General features: G+C 42.3%; 2 protein-coding genes across 4 annotated transcripts; one reads left to right on the top strand and one right to left on the bottom strand.

The window, feature by feature from the left end:
* The first annotated feature begins 15,344 nt into the window (after positions 1–15,344).
* LOC121997494 (phytolongin Phyl1.1-like) lies at positions 15,345–16,628 on the top strand. Its single transcript, XM_042551935.1, has one exon. The coding sequence runs from the start codon at positions 15,740–15,742 to the stop codon at positions 16,433–16,435; it is 696 nt and encodes a 231-aa protein (XP_042407869.1). The 5' UTR covers positions 15,345–15,739; the 3' UTR covers positions 16,436–16,628.
* Positions 16,159–20,718, bottom strand: LOC121997492. Of its 3 annotated transcripts, XM_042551933.1 has the most exons (4): positions 20,386–20,718; positions 18,784–19,049; positions 16,963–17,630; positions 16,159–16,404 (listed from the first exon to the last, which is right to left on the bottom strand). In XM_042551933.1, exons 1-3 carry the CDS (start codon positions 20,645–20,647, stop codon positions 16,977–16,979), a joined length of 1,182 nt encoding a protein of 393 aa, XP_042407867.1. In that variant the 5' UTR covers positions 20,648–20,718; the 3' UTR covers positions 16,159–16,404; positions 16,963–16,976. The 3 variants fall into 3 exon arrangements, with proteins under 3 accessions (XP_042407867.1, XP_042407866.1, XP_042407868.1); XM_042551932.1 differs by lacking the exon at positions 16,159–16,404 and having other exon boundaries at positions 16,732–17,630; XM_042551934.1 differs by lacking the exon at positions 16,159–16,404 and having other exon boundaries at positions 16,732–17,630; positions 18,784–19,046; positions 20,386–20,712.
* Between the last annotated feature and the right edge of the window lie 364 nt (positions 20,719–21,082).

Raw genomic sequence — 21,082 nt, 5'->3', positions numbered from 1 at the left:
GGCGCCCCCAAATCCTTGCTTCCTACCATGTTAGCACAGCGGAATACAAACGAACACAAATAGAAAGCTAAACACCAAATACAAGAATGGAAATGCAAACCGCTAATACGTTCATTTACGTGGTTCGGAGATAACTTGCTCCTACTCCATGGCGTGTCCGTAAGGTGGACAATCCCTCAATTCGTCGGTGGATTAGTCCCCGGCAAACTCCGGCTAGCTCAACCTCCTTGTGGGTGGAGAAACCTCACCACAACACCAACCAAGAACACTTGGACACAAGAGACCTTGAGCACTTTGGTGACTACTAATTAGGCTTTAACCAAGTCTAATTTCGTCACCTTGGTCGGTCATACCAAGCACCTTCTTATAGAGCTTGGAACAAATCAGAACCTGATTTGCCCGTTACCAATCGACTGGTCCTTGCACCAGTCGACTGGTGCCAGCCCAACGGCTCTCTCAACGGCTCTGCTACAGTGCATCAGTCGACTGATCCATCACCAGTCGACTGCTACAGTGCGCTACAGTAACTGCTACAGTGCCGCTACAATAACCCCCTAAAACTAGGATTTTACTCCAAGTACAATCTCTCATGCACTCGTACCCTCACCCTTATGACTCATTTGACGCTTTCTTTGCAGCTTTGACCTCTTGCCTTCAAGCCTACTTCCTTTGGCTCTCGTCCCTCGGATGCATCCAAGCCCGCGGCTCGTCCCCAATGCCTGTTGGTGCAGGAAGCATCCGACGATCGAACCTTAGTTTTGATAATGGCAAAGGATTCAAAGTTAAGTTAGTGTGTGATCTAACATGTTTGAATGAGTGTTTCAGGAAAGTCCTAGCTGCGGTTAGGCAGGTGAAAAACCCTAAGGGGTGGTAACCTTAGGTCCTAGGGGGCGGTAACCCTAGGTGGAGGAAAACCCTAGGGGGCGGTAACCTTAGGTCCTAGGGGGCGGTAACCCTAGGTGGAGGAAAACCCTAAGGGGCGGTAACCTTAGGTCCTAGGGGTGGCAACCCTAGGTGGAGAAAAACCCTAGAGGGCGGTAACTCTAGGTCCTAGGGGGTGGCAACCCTAGGCGGAAAGTCCAGTCGGTCTGGAGGACCGGACTGGCATTAGGTAATCTCTCCTGAGGGGAGTAGGTGAGGACGCGTTCCCCGTAGAGGGAACAGTAGGCGTCGAGTCGACCTAGGGTTTCCGGTAGGAAATCCGAAGTCAGACTCGGACAGTCCGAAGACTGTCAGTTATTCCTTACTGTGTTTTATCATATTCTAACACTGTCTTGCAGGGTATTTTGCTCGGACTAACCTTTGTTTGCAGGTGAGGAACCTGCTGGAAAAAGGTGGTCCGGGTGCCCGGGACCAACTTTTATCCCCTGCGCGACTTCGCCACGTGGAGCATCCTGTTTGGTTGGCCACGTCGCACTCCAGGCGCCCGGAAAGGATCCAGGCGCCCTGAATGTCATATAAAAAGAGGGTTGAGGTGCAGCTTCAAGAACAACGATTCGACAAGCTTTCCTTCTGTTGTGTGCTGCTCAAGAAACGACTCTAAAGTGCTGTTACAGTCGCCGACGACCTAAAGCTTCAGTTATTATTTTGTTGTCGGTATTATTTCAATTCCAGTTGTACTTATTTCCTTGTGCTTATTCACGATATTATAGTTGTTGCCCACCGGAAGCGATCAAGGATCGCGGGCCTTCGAGTAGGAGTCGCCTTAGGCTCCGAACGAAGTAATTCCCTGTGTCTCTGTGTTTGACTGTCTTTATTCCGCTGCTTATTACTCTATTAGTTTCACGTACGATTTACGGATTTCGAAAAACGAAATAGCCACGAGCGCTATTCACCCCCCCCTCTAGCGCTTTCGATCCATCAATGTCATCCTTCGCGTATGTCTCGAAGTCGCTTCCCTAGGCCTTTGTTCTCGCTGCCTTGTCCACGGTCCCTCGGATGCTCCATCCTTCACTGGACCCGAAGCCGTCAACCTGAGTCACATGTGTCATCTGCAGTCCTGCACAACTCAAGTACACATATCAAATAACGAGGGTAATCCTAACTTAAACCCTTTGCCCAAACACCAAAACACATTGTCTCGCGGACCATTGAGATTGCTCCAACAGACTGGTGGTTTCATCAGTCGACTGGTGCAGTCGACTGGTAGCGAACAGAGGGTTGGTATCGAGCCGTTGGGCTGCAACGGTCGAATTTCCACGAAGGGCAGTCGACTGCATGTTTTGACAGTCGACTGGTAGGCGGGGTTTTCTAACCCGTGGCCTATATAACCAAGCATTGGAAGCTTGGTTGAAGTTGACGAAATTAGTGGTGGTTAACCCTAATTAGAGTCTCCAAGTGCCCAAGTGATCTAGCGTGCTTGTACGAGGTTGTGGCGAGGTTTCTCCACCCACAAGGAGCTACGCGAACTAGCCGGAAGTTTTCCGGGGAATCATCCACCGACGGATCGGGATCGTCCACCTTATGGACAGCCGTGGAGTAGGAGCTTTATCTCCGAACCACGTTAAATCAACGTGTTAGGTTTGCTTTCTATTGTTAAGTGTTTATCTTGTATTTTCGCTGTGCATACTAACCATTGTAGGAAGCGACGATTTGGGTGAGACGCTATTCACCTCCCCTCTAGCGGACGTCAAGGTCCTAACAAGTGGTATCAGAGCAAGATGAGCTCTTGTTGGACTAATCGCCAAGAGAGCGGCTAGAGGAAGAAGATGGAGTCGGAGGGACCTCTCGGATGGGACATCCGAATCCCACCTCCATACGAGTGCGAGGACTTCAACTATTAGAGGAAGCGCATGGAGATGTGGTTCCAAATGAATTGAGACGAATGGATTGCGTTGGAGGAACCGTTTAAAACTCCAATGGACAAGAAGGGAAAATGTCTCCGACGTCAATATTGGACCAAGGAGCAAAGGGAGCAATCGAAGATGGACAAGGAGGTAACTAGAATTTTAATTAATTTATTACCTCTTAATGCGATATTGAATGTAGGTGAATACGAGAATGCAAGTGACCTTTGGAAAAAGGTAATTGCGCTTCATGAGAGTCCTACACAAATCCAAGAAGAGGAGGAACCCAAGGAGAAGGACTCATTGGTTCAAGAAGAGAAGGATCAATCGAATGTTGACACGAGCTCAACATCCGAGAAGGAGAAGGAAGATGAGGAGGTATCATCCACATCTTCAAGGGAGGAAGAAGTGGAACCGTCCACATCTTCAAGTGAAGAGGAAGAAGAGCAATCCAAGGAAGAGGAGATCTTGGAAGCTCAACCCTCCACCTCAACTACCAAGAAGAGCACAAAGGATCACATCAAATGCTTTGAGTGTGATAAGATGGGGCACTACAAGAGTAGGTGTCCTTCGCTCAAGAAGGTAAAGGAGGTAAACCCTAAACTCACTAAAGTTAATTTAGAAACTAATGTGAGTTGTAGGAAGAAGAAGAAGGAGAAGAAGCACATTAGGTGTTTCACGTGTGGTGAGTGGGGACACTACCACACAAAGTGCCCAAGGAGAGGAGAGCTCAAGAAATTGGCGCACTTGAAGAAGTGGGAGAAGAAGTGGAGGAAGAATGGAGGCTTATGTCAAGGGGGAGCTCCAAAGGTAAAGGGTAAGGGAAACCCTAATTTGAATTTAAGTTCAAATTCAAATTCCTCCATGCATGTTAAAAATAATATGAATTATTTTCCCATGCATATTTATAGTTTTAGATATAATGATAGGAATAGGGTTAATGTAGGTGATAACCCTAGGAAATCATTTTCAAATGATAGACCTAAAAGAAAACAACCTATCTTGCCTAAGGAGAAGAAGGTGGTTGAAAACCTAGGCATTAATCCCAAGAAAGGGAGACATATGCCTAGGAAGGTGGGTAGGTCTAGGGATGCCCAAGTGGACATGTTGACTTTAGGGTTAGAACCCTAAAATTGGAAAATCAAGCCTTGAAGACAAAACTTGAGGAAATGGAGAAAATCCTAGAGAGGTTCATTATTGGACCTAAAGGACTTGACATGTATTTGGGTGGTCAAAGACCCAAAAATGTCAAATTAGGTCCCTCCAAGACCAAAAGGAGGTCAAGTGCTAAGGTAGCACATGACATTGGTAAGAGAGGTGTGACCAAGGATAAGGGAGAGTTATCCAAGGCCAATAAAAAGGAGTATGCTAGGGTGGCATATAATTATGGCAAGGATGAGGTGTCCAAGGTTAAGGACAAGAAAAAATTAACCAAAGACAAGATGTCTAAGGTTAAGAAGGTGAGTTTAGTAGGCCAAATGTCACCCGAGGTGCACCGAAATGGCCTAACCATAGTGGATGAGTCACCAAGGGAGGTGACTAAGGCTAAGATTCCTAAGGTTAGAAAGAGCCTCTGGGACCCATGGTAGATGGGTTATCAAATGTGCCAAGTGGTTAGGAAACAGACTTAAGCCTCTAACCTAGTGGGTTGACACAATTGGGATGTGTTTCGTGCATGGAAATATGAATTGGGTTCATATTGCATGAAAATTAGTTTTTGATGTATATATGTCATATAAACTAATTCTAGGGATGCATTATGGTTTAGTATGGGCAGATACATCAAGAGGAAGCCAAAACTAGGACTTTAGGTCAAGGTTCAATTGAACCATTTAGCTAGTTTTGAATTTTGTGTCAATCTTGAGATCTGTGATAAATATATTTTTATATATATTTTTCCCAAGTAGACATGGATAAAATAGACCTCTCCACAAAATTTGGGATTTTTTGGAGGTCTGTGAAATTTTTGGCGCATTTCTGAAAGTGGATAAAAAGGTTGATTTTTGCCCAAAAAGAGTATCAGTCGACTGGTACAGTTACCAGTCGACTGGTAACAGTAATTTTCAGTACAGAGGACCTCTGTAAGCTCATTTTGACGAGGCCAGACGACTGCTGGTTTTACCAGTCGACTGGTAACATTATTCATGAGCACAGAATGTCTCTGTAAGCTCATTTTGACGATGGCAGTCGACTGGTACTTATAGCAGTCGACTGATATGGTCTAAAAATATTTTTCAAGCATTAGAAAATGACCAAAAGAGTGGTGAACATGTATGTAATCTTATGGGAGATTAATACATGATGTTTATGGTCATTAGAGGTCAAAGAGTCCAATAATTGGGATATTGTTGGAGCTCTTTTTGATGTATGGCAAAGGGGGAGAAGTTTAGGTTTAAGTGGGAAACTTACATACCTTTGCAAGAAATCCTAGGTCAAGGGGGAGCTTAGGTGAAGGGGGAGCGATTGCTCATTTATTAGCAAAAGGGGAGAAGTTTACCTTTGCAAGAAATCCTAGCTCAAGGGGGAGCTTAGGTGAAGGGGGAGCCTAGGATTAGGTTCCATAATTTATGCATGTGTAGATTACATATATTTATTTGCATATGTATTGCTATATTGTTTCCCTAACTTAAACGGGTTGCCAAACATCAAAAAGGGGGAGATTGTTGGAGCAATCTGGGTACCCTAGGTTTTGATGTTTGGGCAAAGGTTTAAGTTAGGTTTATTGTTGTATTTGATATGCATTGTGAGTGTGCAGGATACAGGTACAACAAGGAAAGTCCAAGGGTGAGTCTTGGCGGTGTAAGTCCAAGTATGTAGTCTTGGCAACGTAAGTCCAAGTGTGATCTTGGCAAAGGAGGAAAGTCCAAGGATGAGTCTTGGTGGTGTAAGTCCAAGCATGTAGTCTTGGCAATGTAAGTCCAAGTGTGACTTAGCAATGGATGAAGTCCCGGAGGCGCGACCTCTTGGCAAAGGAAGACCCGTCAACAATGACAAGGTCGATGGAAGCTCCAGAAGGCAAGACGTGAAGGATGGGGAGGCATCCGAGGGACGCAAGGCTGATGGAGGAGGCTAGAAGGCTAGGTCTAGGTTGGTCGGGCGAGAACGAGTGCTGAGTGAATGTACTCGGGGTAAAATCCCAAAATTAGGGTTTACTGTAGTAGTACTGTAGCGTTATTGTAGCAGTACTGCAGCAGTACTGTAGCGTTACTGTAGCAGTACTGTAGCAGTCGACTGGTGGTTTCATCAGTCGACTGGTGCAGTCGACTGGTAGCGAACAGAGGGTTGGTATCAAGTCGTTGGGCTGCAACGGTCGAATTTCCACGAAGGGCAGTCGACTGCATGTTTTGGCAGTCGACTGGTATGCGGAGTTTTCTAACCCGTGGCCTATATAACCAAGCATTGGAAGCTTGGTTGAAGTTGACGAAATTAGTGGTGGTTAACCCTAATTAGAGTCTCCAAGTGCCCAAGTGATCTAGCGTGCTTGTACGAGGTTGTGGTGAGGTTTCTCCACCCACAAGGAGCTACGCAAACTAGCCGGAAGTTCTCCGGGGAATCATCCACCGACGGATCGGGATCGTCCACCTTACGGATAGCCGTGAAGTAGGAGCTTTATCTCCGAACCACGTTAAATCAACGTGTTAGGTTTGCTTTCTATTGTTAAGTGTTTATCTTGTATTTCCGCTGTGCACACTAACCATTGTAGGAAGCGACGATTTGGGTGAGACGCTATTCACCCCCCTCTGGCGGACGTCAAGGTCCTAACATCTTTCTCATCCTATAATTGTATTGACTAACAATATCCTGAGTCGAGTACTCATCAACCTAGAAGCGTTGAGAAGATTAATCAAATGGACTACTGAACTAAGTAAGTATGACATACAGTACCAACTCTGGACAACCATCAAAGCATAAACCTTAGCCAATTTTACGATGGAGAGACAAAATCTTGAGCTGGACGAGATTTGGAGAATTTATGTGAACGGATCTTCCACTCGGCAGGGCAGTAGGGTCGGGATCCTTAGATATCCCCGCACGAAGATAGAATGCATCTATCCGTTCGGCTATAGTATTGGGGCACCAACAATGGAGCGGAGTATGAAACACTAATAGTTGGTCTATAGACAGCAAAGTATGTAGGAGTTTTCCGAGTCCTAATCTACTTTGATTCTTAGCTAGTAGCTCAATAATTATCAAGCAATTTCAAAATAAACAACGATTGGCTAAAATTGTATATGGAAGCATTCGAGAGGCTAAAAGCGGGATTCCAAGAGGTGGTACTACAGAAAATCCCTCGATCAGAAAATCAGTATGAGGGTGAATTAGCCATGTTAGTTAGTTCTCCGAGCCCATGGACTCTGGATAAATCGGTCAAGCAAACATTATTGATAGCTCACATTTAAGGAATTTTATCGGCCAATCGGGAGCAAACACGTATGATAAAGAAGCGGGCAGCTCAGTTTACATTAGTGGGAGATCATTTATACAAGAGAGTCTTTTCTCGTCCGCTGCTCAAATGAGTTGGATCAGATGGCATTCAATATATTCTATAAAAAGTGCATTAAGGTTCATGTGAAAGTCATCCGAGCGGTCGATCACTCACTCGAAAGATTCTACTAGCTAGATATTTTTGGTCCACACTGTAAGCAAACTCGGCCAAGTTAGTAGCCACTTGTTTATCATATCAAAAATGTCAAAACATTCCACATCGACCTATGGAACTATTGAAGACCTCAATTGTCTCTTATCCTTTTGATCAATCGGGAATGGATATCGTAGGGCATTTTTCGATGGCATCCGATTAGAGAAAGTGCCTCCTAGTAGCTGTGGATTATTTTTCCAAATGGGTGGAACCAAAGACGTTTGCCAAGATAATCGAGCAGATGATCATCAAATTTTTGTGGAAAAATATTGTGTGTCGATTCGATATTTCTTATAAGCTCATATCAAATAATGAGAGACAATTCTAAAGATGAAAGATCCAGGAATGGTGATCAAATTATGGCATTCTGCAGGCTTTTACTTCCGTGGCTTGTCCCCAAAGCAACGGTTAGGTGAAGGTCACCAACAAAAAAAATCATTAGAGGATTCAAAACCAGGCTTGAACATCTTAGAGGAAGTTGGATCGATGAATTGCCCAGTGTATTGTGGGCTTACCACACTATGCCCCGAGAGGCCACGGGCATAAACCCTTTTCATCTAGTGTACAACAGAGAAGCAGTTATATACTAGTGAAGGTTGGCATAGAGTCCGATCGGAGGTAATTATACGATGAGGATAATGTCGTTCTGCATCTTATGGAGCTTGATCTTATAGACAAAATCAAAGATAAAGCAATTGCTCGGCTAACGGTGTATCAGTAGCAAATGAAGCAAAACTACAATCAAAGAGTCATTCCCCTTATTTTTTCAGGTCGGTGATTTAGTTTGGAAGTGGATCAAGTCTGTTGGTGATGTTAACAAATTAGAGCCACAGTGGGACGAGCCATACAAGGTGGTATGAAAGCTTACCTCAGGTTCTTATTATCTCTAAGACTTAAAAGAAAAGAACTTGGATCAACCATGAAGTGCAAATCATCTATAGTCTTATCGGGCTTAAAAGTAAATCCATAATAAATTTGTGCAAATAGTAAAAATTTATACTTAATGAATGCAAGTAAATTCAACCCAGAAAGTCCAAGTCCTAGACTCTCATACTGAGCGACTGAGTTATAAGTGAGTTTGCTCTCATGACCAAGTCTCAAACTCTCATACCAAGTAATCGAGTTATAAGTGAATTTGCTCTCATGACCAAGTCCTAGACTCTTATGTTGAATGACCAAGTTATAAGTGAGCTTACTCTTACGACCAAGTCTCAGACTCTCGTGTCGAGCGGTCGAGTTATAAGTGAGCTTGATCTCACAACCAAGTCTCAAACTCTCGTGTCTAGCGATCAAATTATAAGTGAGCTTGCTCTCATGATTAAGTTTCATATTCTCATGATATTCAACCACATTACAAGGGCATTCACTCACGTGCTTAAATGTGGCACACTTAGAACTCTGAAGGAGCAATGGTTATTTAGGGTCTCTTTAAGCCTTTAAAACATGGAGTTATCTGAGTGGATGTTTGCTTAAATAGCGCATGAATAAACTAGAAGAGGCAAGTATAAGGAAAGTAAAAGAGATGATAAAATGCTAAGGCATAAAAAGCATTGAATGCCTGAGAGCAAAGGAAAGTATCTACAACCACATAGTTGTTAAGATCTTACAGAACCATGGAAACTTTTTACAGAGGATATTATCCGAAATCAGGCAAGGCATCCTTCGAGATGATCTCCATGATCTTCTGGTGCTGAATGAATTTATAGGAATGGTGGTTGTCAGATAGCCTCCATCCCTCAGCTATTTGATGGCCCTCTTTGCATTATAGCCGAATATTTTGGAACTATGATTGACAAGAATTTGGTTGAAGTCCTTTGAGTGCAGATATTCTACTCTAAAGGCCTCTAGCCAATCGGACTCCCGTTCCTTATAGTTTTCCATCTCTACCTTTAAAGCCTTTAATTATGCTTTCAAAGCTACCAGCTCGGTGTCTTTTGCATCAAAAGCATGTTGTTTCTCTTCAAGTTGAAGATCATTTACCGTTTGCTTGGCCGCTCGACTGGCATGTTCAGAGAGAAGACTGGCCTCTACTTCTTCCAACTTCTTAGAAAGGGCTCGGGCCTCCTTGTTCTTGATGTCTAAGTCATCTACGGATTTGAATTTTCGAGCATTGGCCGAGTGGAGGCGTGACTCGAAGGTTTGTGCTTGTTTCTAGAGTCTCTCAAGTTGGACAGTCTGGTCGTAGTTTTTATCTTTCCCACTGCAAGAGCCCACATGGCCCCTAATAATATCTCTGGCTGGCTCTCCAACCCCCTCTTTAGTTGGGCTACCTCAGCTGATGGTTGCTTGGCTGAGCCTTGGGATGTGCTTGCTCCCCTTGTCAAGCCCTACAGAGTTTGATGTTCATGGCTCAACTTGGCAAATTTTTGACATAAAGTTAGGTCATCCACCCAAAACTATCAATGTAGAGAGAAGGTTAGTGGATGCATACGAGAAAGATGAATGTACAAGTGCAAAGTAAGTTTACCCATTGATATCTTAGCTAAAGCGATCAACCAGCTCCTCAAGTGAGCTCAAGATCACCCGGGCTCAGGAATCAGCCCAAGTTTGGGCTAGAGGACCTTGTATCTTTATTATATACTTTAGAGCTAGCGACTCGGTTAGGAATGTGCAAAGCCATTCATGAGAGAGTAACCTGAGGGTAGCCTTGATCCGTTTAGGTTTACCCTAGTCGCTTAGTTCTGAGCTGGATTTAGATTTGATCTTGGACTTAGAGAGGATGGCAGAATGTATCATTGAATGGAGTGGAGTCGGTTCAGTTGGGGGAGACATCAAAAAGGAAATGGGTTGTGCTGGGATAGCTTCAGTCTACAATTCGAGGAGTGAAGGCATCCGCTTGGATGAAACTAGGATATGAAAACTGGCGGCGACTACAGGGACCGCGGAGGTTGAACTCTCCCCTCATTCAGAGAGGGCTCGTGCAATCGATGCTTTGGCAAACATTTGTTGATGGGGTGTCACCAATCGCATGGGTGTGGTCGATCAACGTCTCTTACGTTGTTGCTAGAGGATCGGGGGTTCTCCAGATTCTATAGACGCGGAGGGGATGGTCACAGGAAGTAAAGATGGTCGCGAAGGTGGCAGTTCTTTAGTGTTTGTAGTCGCGTCGCTCCCCTCAACTCGGCTGGCTTCCGCTTCGCCAATAGGCTCCTTGGATGGGTCGATCAACAACAGCCCATGGCTTTCTAACTCGACTTCCCCTTGAGCGTTTATCTCTTCGTCTACTAACTTTGTGGAGTCACTCAGTACATGATTTTTGCTGTAAAATATAAAAAGAAATCAGTTAGATCCAACAACAATAGAAGGATGAATTTCTCATCGAAGCTATTAGGCTATCTGGTTCGGATGAGACTAAATCCAAATATGTATAGCACTCCCTCAGTCATCAACTTATGAATATGGTACTTCAGACTGACTAGCTGAGCAAAGGTCATGAGGTAGACTGACTCCAACTTGTACTTGCTTAACTCAGGAGTGTTGGCAATTCCATTTGCCACCCGGTCAGCAACATTACTAGATGGGTCGATCGAAAGTAGAAGTAGTGGAACTTCCGTCCTTTATTAGACAAGGGCATTTTATCAAAAAATATTGCACCCACTCGAGCTTGGAAGATAAAAAATGTCTGGCTTGGACTTTTTTGGATAATAGAAATATTGAAAGACCTAGGGGTGCAAGGGGACATAGTACAGACGGAACAGTATGATGACCTTGCACAGTAACCTAATGGAATTAGACGCTAATTGTTACAAATGGATATGAAAATAGGAGTAAACTTCAGAGAAAAAAGGATGCAAAGGAAAATGAAGGTCGACCATAAACTGGTCCTTGAAGAAATAAGAAAGTCGACTGGAGGAAGATGAGGGCGGTCATAGCTAGAGGGGATGATAAAGCAATGGTCAAGGGAATATTGTAAGAGGAACACATCTGGTTCACCTCCTCGCCATTGAATTCAGAGGTTGTGGAGGTATACCAGAGCCTGTGGACAGTGACAGGGGGAGCGAATGCCATGAAAGAAATATGACTTACTAGAGGATCAAAGGGTTTGAACAAGCATTAGCAATAGCGAGCGAAAAATGAAGAAGAAGAAGAAGAAGATAGAGAGAAAGACGCAAGAACGATGAAGTGGTATTAAAATGTAAAGCTTAAAAACCCTATCGAGAGTCTCAGCAAGCCATTCGATCAAGGGTACGGAGATCAGAGATTTAATCTAGATTATTGAGTTTAAACAGTCAATAGTCACATTGAATCTCAAACAGGCGCTTGTCACATTAGATATTCTTTTCACCCGTGTGCAACATGTGACGCTCTGACACATGGTGCATTTATAAGGGATGGAAGGCAATAAGTAAGCTTATGATAAAAAAGATGTGCTCATCATGTTCAACATTAATAATAAGTGATGTACCTTATTTCCAAGGTGTCAGAGTGATGTCAGCTCGAGCCAAGCAATGGTACAAAAAATGAGCGCCCAGTTGGTAAACATTGGATCCTAGAAACACTACCGGCTAAGTATAACATCAGTTCGAGCCAAGTGGCAGTAAAGAGAATAAAAACCCGATCAGAGGACAATGAGCATAAACAACACAAGTGTCTAGTTAGTTGGGCTTGCAACCTGCTTCGACTATACTTGAAGGGGAGACTTGTGATACGACAAGTAAGGTGAGGCCACCGAGTCATGTCAAAGTCCAGGAGGCCAGCTGATGTGGAGGTAAAAGTCAAGGAAGGGTCAACCCTCGAAGTTAGCACAGTCGATCGTCGCAATCGAGAGTCTATCCGACCAAACCATTGGGTCGGTCGGATGCTGAGTCCCTCAGTATTAAGGGATAACTAAAGATGAGTTAACACCCTCAAGAGCCAAGTCCTCTTCATCATTCGAAACTGCCATGATTAACTACTTACTCCGTCCGAGTTATTTAGCCGATCAGACCTATGGTCTGACCGGACAAACTAGATACTTGGTCTGATCGAATTCAATGGCTAGACTAAAAGGCCGATCGGAGGAGGAATCCCCGACAACATCCCCAAAGCCGCCCCAGTGGCTCTTGCGAATAATAGTCGGTCGGGCTTTACAAAGGACTCAGCCAACTTGCCAAGGAAGCATATCGTGGGCCCCTCAACCCAATGACTTTATATTTCTTTTTGTATTTTGTGCCACGGAGGACAGAGAATACTCTATATATGCAAACTTTACATCAGAAGCTTCTAGCCTGCCAAACGCAGAGATTGCGTGCCCATTTTGGGAAAGATGCCAGAGTATCTTTACGGTTTGTCCTTTTTGTTGGGACTCATTGGCCGGCTAGAAAGGGGGTTGAATAGCCCTGCATAAGTAAAACAAACAGCCCTTCTCGGACTTAAAAGAACACTTGCATAAAATAAAATAAAGAAATAAATTAAAAGACGAGGCTCACAGATTTTACTTGGTTACAACCCGGGAGGTTGTTAATCCAAGGAAATGAATCGCACTAAGTATCTCCTTCAGGCGAAGAAGCCTCTTACAGCAATGAAAGCACAGAAAGATGAAGCTAAACTAACAAAATCAAACGCATAAGTGTTGGAACTCAAATTGCTTGTTGTTGTTAAGCTTCTGGACCAAAGCTGTATTTATAACCTTGGTCGGGACGCTTGGAAGGATTCCAAGCGCCTGGAGTGGGATAGATTTCTATCCCCGACGCAACGGTCAACGCCCACATCAATGATGATAAAACTTGGGTTCCGGGCGCCCGGACCCTCAAAGTCAATCCTATTGACTTTTTCGGTCCGGGCCCTCTGCTCTAGTGCTGCTCGCTTCGATCTGGATCTTACACTTCGGTTCTGCTCGCTTGGATGATTTCGGCCAACCGAAATAAGGCTCACCTGAACTCAATTTCGTCCTTCTCCTCGAGCAACCTTCCTCCCCACCTTCTCGTCCCTCAAACGTCGCGCACGTTCTTCTCGTCCACCAGTGTACTCTTCCGGGGCACCTCATCCCTCGGATGCACCAAGTCCGTCGGCTCTCTCCCGTGTCGTCCTTCTTGTTAGCCGCGTCTTCCGCTCGACTTCCTATGCTCCTAAGCTCCTGCACACTTAGACATAGAGATCAAAATCAACAGGACCTAACTTAACTTGTTTAATCACATCTAAATAACCTTAGGGTTCCAACACTTTTTTGAAAATGCTTTGAGATTCTTGTACAAACAAACAGTAATATTATAAAAAGGGATCTCCATCTACAAGCATGGGTATGTGATGCTACGTAATTTTACATACTCATAGCCACTATTTATCTTATTGTTCACACTACTCGATTCGATCACTGACTTGAGCGTTAGAGTGCTTGCTGGGGACCCTTTCCCTGACTCGATTGCTAACGCTCCTGTTGACACGTAGGATCGCTCGGAGTCATCATTCCAACGAAGAATCTTCATTTCGTCATCATTTTAGCCATCTTCTTTATTTTTGGACAGCGGATCAAATCAATAATGAAATTATTGTATTAGTTTATCTTAACTATAAAATTACATTAGTACACTCTAAGCGTATTGAGCAGGACCATTTAAGATAAGATTCTTGTACAAACAAACAGTAATATTATAAAAAGGGATCTCCATCTACAAGCATGGGTATGTGATGCTACGTAATTTTACATACTCATAGCCACTATTTATCTTATTGTTCACACTACTCGATTCGATCACTGACTTGAGCGTTAGAGTACTTGCTGGGGACCCCTTCCCTGACCTGATTGCTAACACTCCTTTTGACACGTAGGATCGCTTGGAGTCATCATTCCAACGAAGAATCTTTGTTTCGTCAATATTTGAGCCACATTTCTAATTAGCCATCTTCATTTTTGGACAGCGGATCATATCAATAATGAAACTATTGTATAAATTAAAATTTTAAAATAGGAAGATTTGAAAATAATAAGTATGTAATTATTTTACAGTGTTTTATGATTATAAAATTTTATATTTTTTATGTTATTAATTATATATATTATTATCTATATCGAAATAAGATGCGAGCTCCGCTCCGTAAATGTTATAAAAATATTAAAACGACCGGTATAACAATTATAATTGAAGCAGACCCTGAAGAAAAATAGAATAATTTAATGTATATAACAGTATTATGTAGTAATTTTAATTAAAAGTTGTTGATCGTCCTCTTATTATTTTTTGATAATAATTATACATTTATACACCTTCAAATTTGACTTCTAAAACCAAATTAAATAAAAATTACAATGTTGTTCCAGTAGTTTAAGCATTGCTGGCGTAACTTAGCTGTATAAGAACGGGGGAGTGTCTTTACAATATATCATTGTTATATATCAGTGATATTGATGATTCTCAAATCAAAATTGTGGATGAAATGGCTTCTCACTCATGTCTTGATCGCAATTGAAAGTTCATGTCTATTAAAAAAAAATACATATATATTCTATTAGTTCGTCTTCCATATGTGAAGATAAATCTTGTATTTATAATATTAGATTGCATAATATTATTTATGGAATTTATCATATCAGAGTCATAGATGAATTATATTACCATAATCAATGTTATTTTTCATAAAAATTTCTCCACCCTCAAAGTGCCCTTCAGGTTTCAGCCAAGGACATTTGACCAAGAGGCCAATAGCAATGCCATACATTTTTTTTTTCAAAAATAATCTTTTTATGAAAAAAAACAAAGTCAACTTCGAACCTTACTCAGAGTCAACTCTAAAATTTTGTGAGAAGTTAGGGAGAACAAGTATTGCTTTAATAAATAAATAAATGAGTAAAAATAAAGTATATTTATCTGAATATTTGTCTTTGCTCATTATTATATTTCATCAGCCATGCTAGTCCCGTTCGAACCGAACCGAGCGAAATGTGGGTCCGGATTCTATCACCCAATCAAAAGCCTAGTACGCAAGGGTGAATCAAGGTTTAATTTGTATTCGCAGTCGCCTACTGGAGAAATCCACGCGAAGGAGAAGTCGCCGTCGAGCTCTGGGAAATGGAGGGAGGCGGCGCCGGACGTTTTGTTGGTTGATGCGAGCGATGTCAAATCCGATCGCCATTTCATGCTTCCGATCGACGGATCGCGGCTTCTCTCGCACTCCATTTCTTCCCTCGTTCTTCAAATCGGAGCTTGAGCTGCGCGTGGATTGGATTTGGGAGGTGGTTCGTCGTCCCGTCGTTTGATTTTGTTCTGGATTTGGAGCAGTAAGCTCGAGATCGGCTACAGTTTGCCAACCAAAACCCTATAACCAAAACTTGGTTCGGGGGGATGAACTGTCTTCCGCAGAAATTTTTGATCTGATAAGCGGAAAGATCAGTTATTTGATGATTTTGAGGCGTTCTCGGTCGGTGAGGCTGCTTTCCCCCAATTCGCCGATGAGTCCACCGCCGGCCATCAGCACAGTCTACTGCTGCGTCGCCAAAGGCAGAAAGGTGATCTATTTCTACAACAACGCCGGCCAGGAGCTTGAGACCCTCGCCGCCGAGTGCCTTCAGAACGCCCCCGTCTTCCATTACTGGTACTTCCACACCGCCGGAATGAGGACCTTCGGCTTCTTAATCGCCGACGGATACACTTACTTTGCGATCGTCGATCCCAGCGCGGGGAGTTCGTGGGTCCTCACATTCCTGGAGAACATCAGGGCCGCCTTCAGGAAGTCCCCCAGGAACGAGTTGATCTCGGTCATCGAACACTTGGTGTCGACGCTCAAATACACGCCTCGTTCCTCCTTTTTGATCCGCGATGACAACGGCGAGGGGAGCCATGCTTCACCTTCAAGAAGAAGTGAGGAAGACGAAGATGACATGGTGATGATCAACATGCCAATGCAGCAAGAACTGGAGGTTGCACCCTTGCAGAGTTTGACCTCAAATAGGCCGCCGCGGTCGCAGCCAGTCGTCGGATACAAACTGTGGTGGCGCCATGTAAAGCTCATCGTCTCCGTGGATATCATCCTTTGCCTGGTCTTGTTTTCGATTTGGCTAGCGGCCTGCAACGGTTTTCATTGTGTTTCCAAGTGATGAGCAAACATATCGAATATGTGACTATGAAGAAGATCCAGGTATATACATACATACATCTTGTGAATTATTGATGTTTATCAACTGATTTTTTGCATCCTTTGTTTGTGTCTCTTAATTTGTATTCTTCAGTTTAATTCAAGTCGTTTGGTTGATTCTGCTTGTTTTACTTAGTACATTGAAGATAAGAAGTTGGAGTGTTTTCACCAGCAAGTTATTAATGAGCAAACTGTGAGACATCTGCGAATATATGTTTTTGATTTAGTTAAATTCTCAATAAAGCAAACATCCAAAGATAATGACATTTTCGATGAAGATTTATTGAAAGAATACTAACTATAAGTAGCAGCGAAAAAGGTATGCGAAAATGGGAATAATAACAAATATTTACCAAAACAACCTATGCATTCACAAAAGCTAATTTTAACACGTCCAGTATAAATCTAAACCTAAACCTAAAAAAAATGACTAATAAATGAAGCAACATGTACAATTTTTATTTTAAAGTAGCAGATCATGGCTATAACCTGAGTTCATGACCCTAGTCATCTTGTCTTGGCTTTCTGCTCAAATCAGAATATTGCCCTCCCATCAACTGCAAAATCTCTTCCCACAAAATTGGAGAGTGAGCGGAAGACTTGATCAAACCCGAGCTGCAAGCAGCGACGACCCAGTAGTCAGACTTGATTTCTTGCAGCAACTGATCGATATGCCAACCGGCGTAGCCAACGAAAAATCTGATATCATTTGGATTCACCACTCCTTTTTTGACCAATGCTGCAACTTCCACTATGTTGTTCATGTCTCCGAAGCAAATGCCTGATATCATCTCATTGAATCTTGGGACCAGAGAGCTGTCTTGGGAACTCATCAAGAACAAGTCGCCCACGAGTGGCCCTCCATAATCAACGGTACAGTTGGCAAACGTAGATGCAACCTCAGTGTTCGAGGGATTCATGTCCTTGATCTTAATATGGAGATGGTGGTTTAGGATGATTCCAATGGGGCCGTCTCTTGGATTTTTAGTTCCTAATCTGAGGAGGAGGATGACAGTTCTCCCAAAGTTGGGTTCTTGGTCGAGCTTTTCTGTAGCAACTAACACGCATCCATCCTCTGGCATCGGAATGGGGTGTGCCCACTTTACACTCAATTTTGTTGGGGAATCGTTAGAGGATGTATGATTGTGCAACTGCTCCTGAATCAACAATGAGCACATGCATCAGAGTTCTACTAAAAGAAACATGTGATCTTCAATAGGTTATGTGCTACTCACTTCTTTGGAATTTACAAAAATAGCATAAAAGATAATTCTTGTGATTAAGCCTAAATCCAAAGCAAAGATTATCCCAATGATTACTTGATTTGGCGTTTTAAACATGCACTCCGCAATTAGACAAAAAACTGCAGTGATCAAACTAAAAAAAGGAACTGAATTGCTCTCTGAATCAGTTTCATTCAAAGTTTAGATAAGAAAAAGAAAAAAAAAAAAAAAAGAGGCAAGGGGTTCAAGAACCAGAAAAACTATACTATACTGGCCCGGATATTTAACTCCTGATCTGGTAATGAAATTGATTATATAATCTTCCATAGGTTCAATGGCGCATAGAATCTATGCCACAAAACCAGAATCGTAGCAGCATTCAGGAGCAGTGTTTCATGCATTTGGTAGATTATAGACAAGAAAGTGGCTTTAACTAGCATAATGACCACAAGTGGAACAGCAAATGAACAATTGAAATTAACCAACTCAGACAAATACAAGACTCTACCGCAAGACTCTTATGTGAAAATAAACAACTCTGGGAAATACTGTATATAAACACCTCATCAGTTTCATCAAATTGTGGTTGTCCTAACTATTTGGATCAACTACATGAATATTATCTCTATATATAAGTCTATATCCTTCACATCTAGAAACTTTCACTTTGATGGAACGAACTCGCCTTTGGCCATATCCATATCATCTCACTTAATTTCTCTTATTTTATTATCAACGGGAGACATTCCTGATTGTTCTCAGATATTGAATCAACTTTATGTACCTATCGCTTTCTAATAGCTTTACACTCTGACCCATAAAACTTATGAGCATGGACTTTGAATTATCTCAAGTATGAAAGAATAAACCCACAAATAACACACACCATAAGTTTAAATTAAAAATAAAAAAGTAAAGATTTGTCACCACACATTGCAAAATTTGTGTATCAATGATGCTAAAACATGACATGTGAAGTGCTTCATGGCTTGCATTGGCCATGCAAGCCCAAAACAGAGACTAGTTTAGTACCAGGCAAAACAACCATTAATGGATGATGCACTACTTGCATTTGTTTTCAACTTACCTTCTCTCTAGCAACAAGATTTGCCCTGAAATCTCGCCAACCCCACAATTCATTATGGGACTTGCTTGTGAGCTCATTGGGCTTTGGTTTCTTAAAGTGTGGAAAGTTTTCATCAAGATCATCCTCTTCTTCAGGGATTGAAGGGTTGCCTTTTCCTGCTGATTGGGACTTCATCATGGGATCGTTGGACTCTTGTTTCCCATGGTGTGCAAAGTTTTCATCAAGACCATCATCTTCTTCAGGGATTGAAGAATCATCTTTCCCTGCTAGAACATTTGATGAGATAAGAAAGTATCTCAAATTTGTCATTACAATATCGAACGGTTGACTAGTATGTAGTACCATGAAAGTTTAAATCAAGAAATAACTCTTTACTAATGCTTCAACTGAAAACATGGATGTGGGGAAAAAAATGCACAGTCAAGGCACGACCTATTATCATTTTTTTGCTTGTAAATTAGATCACTTAGTAGCTTATACAATATTATGCTTCACTTTACAACACAAAACAAAATATAAGTGTAACCTTATTAAACTATTGCACATAAAAAAATAGGTCCGCTCAAAAATTTATACTTAGTCTGAACAAAGATGGAAGAACCAACTGCTGAGACCTTCAACCAAGAATTAAGTTTAGTACCTCTCAAGGTATGGATTTGATTGAGTTCAACAGAAACATAGTATTGCCATTTTTAAATAATCATGGCACTGCTGATGAGGCTTAAGTATGAAACAACCACTATGGCTTTCCACTACCTCAATAGCTGGTATAATTTATTGTAGTATTAGCTTAAAATTAATGTTCCTCCTGTTGTCACTAGTTTATATTTGCTTCTTCAAAATCATGGCACTGTTGACACGGCTTAAAACACCTTGAGATAATCTAAACAGATAATATTGCTTCATTATTGAATGAACCATTTTCAGCCTAAATTACAAAAAGATAACACCAATCTTCTATATAAATTTAGAGTCTCCTTCAGCACTCTGAACAGAAGATAAACTAACTTGATATCATGATATCCAACTGCTAAATGTATTGAAGTGTACCTTTGGGTTGCTCTTTAATATCATTTATATGAAGGGGATAAAATTCCCATCTGTATAGTCATATTTCATATTGATATACCCAAGTACAGATATGAAGAACATATAGCAAGTTCAGAAATGTATTCAGAATGGGTACAATAACGTTTATCCATCCACACGAACAAAATCCGCAAAACACATTTTTGTTGAGAAGAATAAGCATCTGGTATACTCAGAATCAAGAAAGGGAAAATGATGTTTTCTTTCAAATGTATACAATGATACCAAGTCAGCAAGCTCAAAATTTTCGTTATTAGGATTATCTTGATGTTCTGGCTGATCCAGTGCACCCTTCTCCACATACTAATGCCACAATATAACGCAGAAAATCGAGAAAAAATAAAATAAAATAAATCTCATATATCAATAACATTTTTGAAGTGATATAGTATGGAATGGTAAATCTATAAAATTTCTTCTCTTTGATCAGAATCCGATATCGTGCTAGAACCCTAAATATATTACCCAAAAAAAAAAAAAACAAGGGAACAAGGGAGAAGGTGAGGCCTTTACCTGAAGAAGAGGAATTTCCATGGTTGTTCTTCTTCTCACTGCCGGATCTCACCACCGCAGACCGGAACCTGGAACTCGGACTCCACCTCCGCCCCCTTGCCGATACACGGACCTTGATCCTTGAGAATGCTTCTCCGCCGACGATCGCCCAGCCAGCTACAGAAGAGTAGAGCGGGGCTGATCCCATCGTCACATTATTCCTCGCCGCTCGGAGTTGGGGAACCGCTCCTCCGCTACTGAGATTGAGAGCACAGGCGTCCATGGGCGATCCCCGAGTGCCCTCCCTTCCAACGATTCGCTCGCGGTCGAATTGGAGATGATGTGCTAATGAGTACAGTCACCGGCCCGTGACGCTAAGAATGTTAGGACATGTTAGGACTTGTGACTCTCTTTAGTTTCACCTCTGACGTTGGGTGCGAGTGCGACCCGAGCGCCTTTGTCTTCATGGGAGGTGAGAACACTGGCGGAGGCCGGTAAGCCTATTGGTTGTCACCATTACACGGTCAGATCCCATAGGAGAAATGATCTAACGGTGTAGCAAAATTTTATAGTAAAGGCCTTAATCCGACTTGATCATCACCATTCGACGCTCAGATTCAATATGACAAATTGATCACCATAATCATCAATATTCTACGATCAGAGTTAATGTAGAAAAAAAATGATCTAACGGCTCCGGAAAGTATTACGGCCTCAC

Source organism: Zingiber officinale, chromosome 6A (assembly GCF_018446385.1).
Source record: "Zingiber officinale cultivar Zhangliang chromosome 6A, Zo_v1.1, whole genome shotgun sequence".
Lineage (NCBI taxonomy): Eukaryota > Viridiplantae > Streptophyta > Magnoliopsida > Zingiberales > Zingiberaceae > Zingiber > Zingiber officinale.
This window is presented reverse-complemented; position numbering and strand designations above follow the sequence as displayed.